The sequence below is a fragment of the Solea solea genome, chromosome 7 (genome assembly GCF_958295425.1).
Source record: "Solea solea chromosome 7, fSolSol10.1, whole genome shotgun sequence".
NCBI lineage: Eukaryota > Metazoa > Chordata > Actinopteri > Pleuronectiformes > Soleidae > Solea > Solea solea.
Window position 1 is genome coordinate 23298074 of NC_081140.1, and position 11185 is coordinate 23309258.

General features: G+C 41.8%; 1 protein-coding gene across 1 annotated transcript; it reads right to left on the reverse strand.

The window, feature by feature from the left end:
- Positions 1-501: 501 nt before the first annotated feature.
- On the reverse strand, positions 502-11185 carry treh (trehalase (brush-border membrane glycoprotein)). Its single transcript, XM_058633715.1, has 16 exons — positions 10982-11185; positions 9020-9068; positions 8515-8615; positions 8281-8428; positions 8092-8179; positions 6808-6908; positions 6509-6601; positions 6247-6363; positions 5650-5772; positions 5511-5560; positions 4917-5117; positions 4609-4826; positions 3325-3436; positions 2237-2349; positions 2072-2125; positions 502-1656 (listed from the first exon to the last, which is right to left on the reverse strand). The coding sequence occupies exons 1-16, from the start codon at positions 10986-10988 to the stop codon at positions 1519-1521; spliced, it is 1713 nt and encodes a 570-aa protein (XP_058489698.1). The 5' UTR covers positions 10989-11185; the 3' UTR covers positions 502-1518.

Consider the following 11185-nt stretch of genomic DNA (forward strand, 5'->3'; position numbering starts at 1 on the left):
ATCTGCAGGGTGACATGAGTCGCTGCACCTGCGGCCTTGTGTTCATTTGACTTTGCATAGTCAATCTGTTGTGTGCACTCATGCTAAAGGAGGGAGACGCGGCTGTTGCTCAGGAGCTTCACAGCGACGCGGGATCAGAAGTTACTTTCCCATCGCATCCATTTGAATATCTATGTGGACTTAATTTCATGCTTGACCTGCATATCGCTGTAGATGAAAGCAGAAATGACAACTTTCTTGGAACAATGAGAAATGGCAGGGTGGGGGGGGGGGCTTTGTTTCTTTCTTTCTTTCTTTTTTTTTTAATTACTGGTGCGTTTGTGTGACAATTATTTGCAAAGTCTTCATAAAGTTTTGCAGCCTTTTTTTTCTGTCTGTTTGAGATGTTAAAATTCTGAATTCAAACAAGAGCAAAGCAAAGAGAACACCCATTGAAGCACAGCGTCAAACTCTTAAATGTCAAATGTCTAAACTGTGGAAGCAAAAGTCGACATTTCAAAATGAAAGTGTGGGCTAGAACTGTTTGATCCGTTTATTTAACTTTAGGGAAGAACTCCTCTACATAATTGTGATTTTTGGGTCGGGTACAAACATGTGTGATTCAAAACAATGCATGCATGTAATATACTTCATAACTGTATCTCACCAATATCTGTCAATGTTAAATTGCCAGGCATCATCACTGGTAGCATATTGGATGGCTTTTCTTTGATTTATTTTTTTGTCCAATATTGCCCCATACCCTCAATAAAACCCAATGCCACACCATAAATGGCACCTGTGAATATGAGTATTTCAAAAATAAAAATTCCAACTTCTTCCATGTGATGTTCCAAAGCAAATGCAGGATTGTTATTAGTATTTACAAAAACACCCATTTTGCAGTCCATTTTGCATGCTGAATATATATTTTCATACAGACATATAAAGGTGTGTGGTGCCTTTGTGCTGAAATCCAACACTGCTGATATTAATTAACAGTATCTAAAAGCTTTTAAACGCCCTTGGTTGTCTCACAATCATTGAACAAGTGTTGAATATAGTTATTTTGGATAAGCCTAGAAAATGTCCCTTTCCATTAATGAGCACGTTCCACAATCTGTGCCAGATTTCTGTAATTGAACGCTGTATTAAAGCCACTGATTTTGTCTACACAGGTGTTATTAATTTTCTTTCACATAAAACCTATTCATGGAGCCCAAGTTCGTTTGATAATTATATTTTCTGCAGTCTTGTAATTATATTTCCGTGAGTTTTTAAACTGAAAAAGAAAAACCTGAATGATCTGCATCTTCTAAAAGCACAACATTCTCATCAAATTAAATATTCATTCTAAATTACATAGATTTTATGTCTGCAAATAAAACAGATCCTCATTGTATGGTTATGCAGAAAAAACACCCCATTACTTTATTTCATTTGGTCTGTCGGTGGGCAGGAGTGATGTAGTGCAGTCAAACCAGGAATAATAATAACCCATTGCAACCTCCAGTCACACTCACTGTTGTCAGCCTTGATTCACTGGAGCATGAGAGAGACTGAGATCACCAGAGGCAGCGCGAGACCAGAAGACACCTGCTGGCTTCCTGAGGTGAGAGACGCCCCATACTGGTCCAAGAGCTGCAAGGCCACACCATTGGTCCAACCAAAACCCAGCTGTAAAAAAACAAAACAGCAGCTTAAAGGAGTGATGATTTACATTGTATTTAGCATGTTAGCAATGTGTCTTTTTCATTTATATAACATATTTTAAATGATTTCTGTGTGATATTTGTGCAAATCTGTGAGAAACAAAGGTGTTTCCTTCAGTCTGTAGAAAATGATGGTGCATAGGTGCATATTGAATCTGAAATGGTTTATTTAACACACATTTTGGGACATATTTGCGATTTTAAAATTGCAGAAAGCCATATTGCGATTTCGATAGCATTCCAATTAATTGTTCGGCCCTAGTAGGTAGGTAGGTATGTACAGTAGATGAAATTAGAAGCACATAGATGCCTGAAATTAGAAAAACAAGTGAAACTAAAAGAAAAGGCAGCTTCCTCATCCACACATGGAAAAGAAATACCTGAACTTCATATTCTCCTCCACCGCCTGGTTTTCCATCTCCATTCACATCATACTGTCAGGAAGCAGAAATAGAAGAAAATGATTGAAACAGAATATAAGCCCGCAGTGTTATCGCTGCCAAACACGAGCACACACAACACCAAAAAAACCTGAACGCAGTCACCTTTTCAAACATGGCGTCGTATTTGGTGTACGCCAACCAGTTTGTCTTGATCCAACGCTGGGCCAAATCAAAAGCCAGTTGCCGAGCATCCTCCGAAGGCAGTTTAGATAAACCTGGAGAGAAGGGAAGATTTGAATCATCACATGATTGAAACTCAAGTTTTCCTCAACATGAGGCTGCTCGTATATTAGAAATTATTTTTTTCTTTGTGTTGACGTTTGCTCCAGGAAAATGGATGTTAGATATTTGCTGAAGTCAAGGCCCTGTGTGATTTTCTGACATTTCATTGTCATTCATTTTACGAATTTAGGAAAATGTGAGACTCACCGCAGTACGTGACCCAGGGATGATATTGTGTTGATTTGTTCATTTGGAGCAAATATTAAATATGGCGACAATGTTTGTGTGTCCTTTGAAAGGTGACCTGTGTCGTGTTTGCCAACTCGTAGCACAACGGAGTCTATTGTTTTTCAGGAGTGTGTTTTGTTGGTGTCAGTGTGTTTCTACTGTACACACACACACACGCACACACAGACACACACGTTTGTACAGATTCTTATTAGGACAGCTGAAACAAATCTGTAGCTTTAACCTTAACCAGAACCAGTTAATGACAAACCATAACCCTAACTACTCCAGTTGGTCTTCATGAGGACTACTGGTCCTGACAGGGTCAGTGTTTTTGGCCAGGAAATGTCCTAAAGAAGTCATTTTTGTACAGGACACTCATGGTCATAATGATTACACAAATGATTTTCACACACCAATTAAAATTGGGTTTTAAAATTTCATACGAGGACAGAAATAAATCCCACGCGTTTGTTGGGAATTATAGTTTTCACACAATATCTTTAGGTGAGAAACTTTTAACATCAACTCCGAGTATACTTTAATTAAACTCGACAAGGAAGTCTGAAGGGTGTGGATTCAAACTTAAATTAGACCGCTGGTGCAAAGAGGAAAGACATTTTAAATATAGCACCAAAAATTATGCACTGAAAATGCAACAGCATGTCTTACAGACCATGAATTATCACTATTGGTTTCAGGAAATTCTCATGGTGGCTGATTATTCATTCATGGCCTACCACTGATGAGGACATGCTGTAAAGGAGGCCATGCGTTCGGGTAGTCCCACTGCTGCCCAGACTCTCTCAGCGACGTAGGAACTCCGTTGGGAAACTGCAGAGCACCACTCATCTGCACAGATGTGAAGAGAAACAGAGGAGCATGCATGGGTGAAACATGTATGTAGCCTGTGCGCCATCTGCTGGAGCAAACGGGCACTGTTGGTGAAGCACAGGGGTGGAGATTTGAGCAGAGGAGAGGGTTCAGAGGTCCAGAGGTGGATAAATGCAAATTTTGTGGTGTTTTCACACATTAATACGCCATTCATTCCTCTTTTTGTTCCGTTTTTTTTGCGTACTACCTTCCAGTGAATACAGCAAACTATTCACATTTGAGCGCATGCAGCATTGTCCAAGTAAAACCAAGTTGCCGGGTGTTGCAACATTTTTAAATGAATAAATTATATGCATGGAAGCACCACACACATTATCCTACACATTCGCAGGACATTAAGGTGGAGGCAGAAACCTCAGAGACAAATCCTGTTAAAACTTTGCAGTGACAGAGTGCAAACCTCTGTCAAGGCTGCTCAGTTTCAGGTTAACAGTTGCTATTTAAAAAAATCCTGAAATCGGACATAATACTAAAAACAACAACTTATTTTTTTGGATCATAACTTACAGTAAGTCCTGAAAAAAATCCATCCAAATCTGTCCTTCACTTTTTGATTAATGCTGCTCAGTCACAACAAACACACCCTTCTTGGCAGAGGTAATAAAACAAAATCTGCAGTATGGTGTGTGTGCGTGTGTGTGTGTGTAGTGAGGTAGTGTAGAAAAATATGCATCTGTTTATAATATGAATAAATTGACCCCTAGAATAAACAAAATAATGCATTTCCACACATTCCCCCCCAAGGATCAGTGAGTATGATTTAGTGGCATCTAGGGGTGAAGTTGTATACTGCCGCTAACTGAACACATTTCTACTTACACACATTAAAATGTATAATGAGAAACTATGTGGCCTTCAGGCACCATAAAAACACAAAAGGTGAGTTTGACTTGGAGGATGTGCACGTTGCATGTTCTCCCCGTGTGTGTGTGGGTTTTCTCCGGGTTCTCCGGCTTCCTCCCACAGTCCAAAAACATGCAATATGGGGATTAGGTAAACTGGACACACAGCTCCCCCCGCGACCCTCATATGCAGAATAAAGTGGTAGAAGATGGATGGATGGATGGATAATTATAGTTTTATATATTTTTATATTCCCTCTGCCCTTTAGGAAGTGAGCTTCCACCAACCTTCAGGTACTGCACCGCCTTCTCCCCCATCTCAGGCCGAGAATAGCACTGGGCCCAGAGAGGTGCCAGGTTGGACTGGTAAAACTCAAAGTGCTTGGAGTGCGTCAGCAGGTTGTAGTCAAACCAGGCTCCTCTCTCCTCGTCCCACAGCACTGCCTCCACCGCCTCCTGTCTGCGGGCTGCAGCCCGGTCGTACACAGCCGCTGAGTCAGCATCACCTGTCAAGGAGGCGGCAGGTCACAGGAGCTAAACGCGGCGTGCAGGTCAAGGCTGGTTTCGACATCAAACGGAGCAGCTCGTGGACTCACCCAGTGTCCTGTGAAATGATGCCAGAGTCTTCTCGTTGAGGTACAGCAGGGCGTTGAGGTCCGTGGGCAGGATCTGGCTGGTGCGTGTCTCTTTGAGCGTGCCATTGTTGTGGCCGTCGCCATCGATGTACCAGCGGGAGGAGAAGTCCCAACCAGACTCTGCACCTGCTCTAAGGTCCATCCAGAGCTGCTCTTTGCGAGCTGAGGGCAAAACAAACATAGATTCCCTGATGATTACAGTATGCGTTATAAGCTTTACAGATTAAAAAACGTAACCTTGACTGTCTGTTAATAAATGATTAAAAAATAGAAAATGTGTTTTATATGAAAAGAGAACATAAATGAAAGAAAGCACAATTTAACAGTGTGGTCAAATTGTTGTTGGAGGTGATGTGAAAGGCTAATTTGCTGTTTAACATGAAATATTCATTACAAAACAGAGGAATGTAACCCAACTCTCTGCGCTGGACTTATTATAAAATGAATTACATGAATTGCTGAACTGTGTAGCCCGCTGCATTATGGGCTTTTTTTTGGCTGTCACAGGATAATACGTTCCGTGCTCATAAGAGGGGAGCACTAATAAGCCATTACCCTCACTGAGTCCTTGAGCTAATTCCAGGTCATCTGTGTAGGATTCGGGTCTGGAAAGACAATGATGTGAGTGCAGGTGAAAGCAACAAACCCACACGACATACAGTTTCAGTTTTTCATAAATGTATTCGAGACATACCTGGGCAGACCCACCTCCACATGATAGCGGTTCAGTACATGCTGTGCTCCATTTACAGTCACAGCCACAGAGCGGTTCTCCATCCAGAAGCCATACTCCCGCTCCAGAGTGGGTAAAGCTTCTCTGAATCATAAAGGTTTGCACAGACGGCAGGTCAGGATACCCTATACTGTATATTCCAACTGCAATAGTTTCAACTTAAAATAACAGCTTCTTCATGGGTCACTGACGTGTAATAGTGAGGCCTATTTTATTCCCTCTCTGCTCCTGAACCTGTCTACACAATGAGTTTGGTGAGCAGATGCGAACAATGATAACTGCATGTCAGAATGTACAGTTGAATCGAGGGTCAGTTAAAAAGTCACCTCCTCCTTTTGCTTTAATATCATTAAACACAAAGATCACGGTGTCACGTTCACATAAAGCATGATAGGAAAAACAAAAATGCTCGAGGCAGAGAGAGAGAGAGAGAGAGAAAGGAAGGCACAGAGAGTTTGATTTGCTTTTTTTTCTCTCTCTCTCTCTCCCTTTCACACAGAAGGCCGCTGAAGAATGATAATGGCTGTGGCATGACATCGGCTCGGGCCTAAACATCACCTGAGGAAATCTTTATCCTTGCTTGCTTGATAGTAGCTCTCCACCATTAGAGTGAGGAATGGAGGCTGACTGCGCCTTTCATAGTAAACCCGTCCACCGTTTGGAATGAAGCCATATCTGTGGGAGTGCGAGAGACAACAAAATCTTCCCTTAAATCCTGCAATCCTCCCCGTCGCACATTTAACATTATTCTTATTCAATATGAGTGCACGGAACTACCTGTCAAAGTGCTATGAGGGATGAACGGTGCTTAAAGGCTCACCTGTTGACAAGGTAGAGGAAGTTTTGAATCATCCCGTGGGCCGTGTCTGTCATCTCCGACAGCAGGAGCCCATTGATGATCCAGTAGGAGTCCCTGTTGGGCACAGAGCACCTGGCGTCACTGTCTGCCTCATAGTACAGCACCTTGGTGGGCTCTCATCACAGAGACAACCCCCCCAGACAACAACCACAACCACCTCCCTCCTCTATCTCAACTGGCTGGGTCTGGCTGTGATTTCTCCTCAGTGTGAGTGACAGGCTTCACCGCTCACTCACTCACTCACTCACTCACTCACTCACCAGTAGTAGATTTCCCTGAAGCGTCCTCCCGGCACAACAAAGGGATGTGGGAGGTAAATCTGTGAGTAGAGCTCAGGGTGATCTTTAACACCAGCACGGATCTGGGGGGAGAAATCCGTTTAATTTTATAATCCTTGGATGCACTACACACACACACACACGTAGGTGGATATTTGAAAATGCTGCAACAGTAATGAGACTTTAAAAAACGGCATATTAGGGCAGCGAATCAGGACTATTATGTGTGTTCGTCACAACGTCTTTACAGATCACAAAGGTTGTGAACACAGTAGAGGAACTTATTTTTCCCAACCCAACACAGTGTGTTGTGGTTGTATTAAGTCATCTGAATTCACAATTTCCTCGTGAGGCGTTTCAACCCTGATACAGGATGTGAAGATGGTTGGTATCGCGATAGAAGCAAACACTTTACTGTCCTATTAGTTTCAGATATGTTGCTGTGCTGTTTGATTGGAGTGTGCATTTGTTTATAAGTTGTGTATACTCTGAAAGAGCTAGAACAACACAGGCTTTCCTGCGACGATTTATCCACCTTTCTGACTTCCGATGTAACTGTAACCTCTGACCTCATGCACGTGCACACATAGGACTTAAACGAATACTTCAACAATTTGCATTTAGCTTTGTATTACTAGAATAGGAGTAGTAGCACCATTTTTCATAAATATTGTGTGTAATCATAAAAGGTCTTAAATAGGAAACAAATACAAACTACGGATGGGACGATACCACTTTTTTGTGCCGCATACCGGTATCACAGACTCCAGTATCTACTGATACGGATATTAGTCCGTATGAAGCAGTTAACACATTTGTGCCGAGTCATTTCAAAGACACAGTTGTTCCTCCAACTGTGGAACAAATATTGTTTTCCAAAAAAGGAGAAATAAACAGCCCAAACATGACTCAGCTACAACGCTTTTACATACAGGTGTTTTGAATTGTAAACATTTTTAACTGTGTGATATCTGATCCAGTGACTCTGACCAGTTTTAGGCCGATACCCATCCCTAAATCATACCTTATGAGTCTTGACTATGATTTATCTATGTATTGATATTTTGTTTCACCCCTAATGATCACCGATTTCCTATATACCTATATGACATTTGTCAACAGTCCAAAACACAAAGATTTTCAGTTTAAGATGACAGATGACCGGGGAAACCAACATACATCTCACATTAAAAGTCAAAAATGAAGAATAACATAAATTAAAATGATTATTGACTCCTTAAACCGTCAGCGTGCATCATCCGTCACCTTCCTGCCGAGAGACTTCCACAGCTTGTGTATCTTTTCAGCCCAGTCACGCAGGTTTTGGTCAGCTATCCCTTCCAGGAACTTAGGCCTGCAAGGGGGAGAAAAGGTCAGCTCACATTATCAACCATGCACAGTGTCAAAATACAGCGCCGTGTGAGTCCCGAGTCCTCAAACCACCGGCTCACCCACTTGTCATGCCAGTCTGGTGGCGTCCACGGCTCAAACTCGGTGCCCGGCTTCTCAAAGTTCACATCGAGGAACTCCTGCAGCTTGGCGGGCGGCAACGTCACATTTGGCATTTCGTTTGAAAGGTTTTGAAAAGCCGACAGAACAACATCTGCAGGGAGCAGAGGCAACCTTGTAGCGGGCGTGTATATAAATAAATAAATAATAGAAATAAATATCACTTTTACTTCGGCTTACCAGGCGCAGCCTTCAGCTTCATGTCGACAAAGTACTTGTCATCATCAAACAGTTTAGCTGTCTGCACTTGATGCAAGATGGGCCCAGTGCAGTAGATCTCACTGAAATTAGTTTAAAAGGATACACATTATTAAGCCGTATTAGTATGATACTCGCCCTATCTACAGAGGAAGCAATAAAACCATGTTGCTGACTTAAATAGACTGCTGAGGGCAAAGGTCTGCTCACAACTTAATATCTGTCAACATTACACACAGCATATAATGAGAAGCATGTTTACTGAGGTGGTGGTTAAAGTGTTTGTTTATTTTCAAAACAGCACACGAGTGTGATGAAATGATCAAATGTTCCACTGAAGAGCAAAGGGAGCAGAAAGCTGCCAAAATAAGTCTGTTTCTGGCATTAGAAATATAATTCCCCCCTTTTTAGCAAACTCACTGTGCGGCCTCTTCAGTTTCTAATTAAACAAACAAACAAACAGCTAAAAGGAAACATCGCTTCTTACCTGTCACACGGTGGAAGGGAAGCATTGTCTCCACAGGCGACAAGAGCAGCTGATGAAAAGCAAAACAACATTAACAGACACATCCTGAATGAGCTTCAAAACTGACGTGGCGGTGACCAGAGTGTGAGCGTTAAGTCTGTGCGAGTGAACTGCTTCGAGGTCAGAGTTCACACCGATCAGCTGTTACATTGAAACCACTTATCTGTTTTAATGAGGCTGATAACTGTCACTCCTTGCGACAGAAGGATATTTTCTTTGTTGTGACGCAAGTGGTGTTTTTTTTTTTTTTCCCACCACAGTAATAACATCTTCCAAACTGGATGAATGACACGGGTCTCCTGTAGATCATACTACAGCTATTAAGATAAATGAAGGGTTTCATTTTCTGGAATAAAGATTCCAAGAAAAAAAAAAACACCATCATCAATTCCCAATTTTAAATTCCCATCAACACTAATTTATTTTCCTGGTTAGGTTTGTTTTTCACTTGAAATTGCTCTCCTTGCTGATGTGGGCTGCCGTTCAGTTACTCCTGGACAGTCTTAAAAAAAAGTACAACAGGCCGCAGCCAATGCCAGCTGATTCTCTCACATTCCAATCCAACTTTATTTGTTAAGCACTTTAAACAAACCACAATGGCCCAAAGTGCTGCACAGAATAAATAAAAGGCATAATAAGAAAAAGGTTCAAAATCAAAAATATAAAACAGCTTAAAATAAATTTAAATCATAAAAACACAATAAGAAATAGCAGCCATACAATAAATTCTATTCAAATTAAAATAAGTAAAATAAATAAAAATCAACATCTCGTGAAGGGTCGAAGGCCAAAGAGAAAAGGTGGGTTTTAAGAAAGGATTTAAAAACAGACAAGGACGAGGCCTGTCTTATGTGCAGAGGCAGATCATTCCAAAGTTTTGGAGCTGCGACAGCGAAGACACGATCCCCTCTGAGCTTCCGCTTGGTTTTAGGCACACTCAGGAGCAGCTGATCAGCTGACCTGAGAGAGCGAGCGGGTGAGTATGGATGTAGAAGCCCAGGAGAAACACACTCCTGATTAAAAGCAGCCGAGAACTGAACAGTAGTGGAAGGGTTAAAAATACGACAGCTCCGAGGAGCAGCGCCGCCAGATTTAACTGTGTTACAGGCAAGAGCAACCTCGAATAACACAGGCATGTGATCAGAAAACACTGCATCACAAATCTCAAGGTAAAAAACAAGCAAACCATATGACAAAACAAGATCAAGTGTGTCCACGTTCCTGTGTGGGTCCAGACACAGACTGCACAAGATTAAGAGTCGATGAGGTGCAGGAATTCTTTAGCCATTGGCTTTTCAGGACAACACACATGAACATTAAAATCCCCAACAATAAGGACACAGTCATATTTAGGCATTATTTCAGCCAAGAAATCAGCGAAGTCATTTAAAGTCCTTATTGTATCTGGGAGGTCGATAGACCACAAAACACAACACTGTGAGAGCGACCCAGCTCAAATAAACTCAGTTCAAAGCTGGTAAACGAGGCTGATGGTGAAATCTGCTTTTAAAAACAGTCGCTATTCCACCTCCTCAGCCCGACATCCGTGGGGTGTTAAAATGGCCGCAATCGTGGGGTAAAAGACCCGCGAACACACACAGGCGCCATCTTCCAAAACTTCTTTTTCATTATCCAATTAACCCAATACCTAGATCATTTTGGACTGTGGGAGGAAGCTGGAGACCTCCGACATGCAAAATCCTGACAGAAAAGCCCAGTGTTGAACCAAGAACCCAACCAGTGAACTTGCTTTGAGGCAAATATGCAATGTCGACTTTACCACTGTGTGATCAGTCTCACAATGGTGTTTTTTTGCAAACATTCAATATTTAGATAAATTATGTCTCCTTACATAAAGGTGCTTGTGTATCCACAGTGTAAAACAGTAAATACCTACCGTAAATATTTACAACATATACTCACCAGCCATTTTATCAGATACTCGGGACACCAAGTAAGTGGGGCTGATGCGATCGGGTATCGGTTTCTGATACAAACGTAATTCACGGATTGGAAATTTCCGATCCAACTGTACGTCTGTACTTGTCGTCTGCTGAAATATCTCCACAAGTGATTCCCTTAGTGCAAAAAATGGAATGGATTTTCTGAACGGCAAGGCATGTCTCA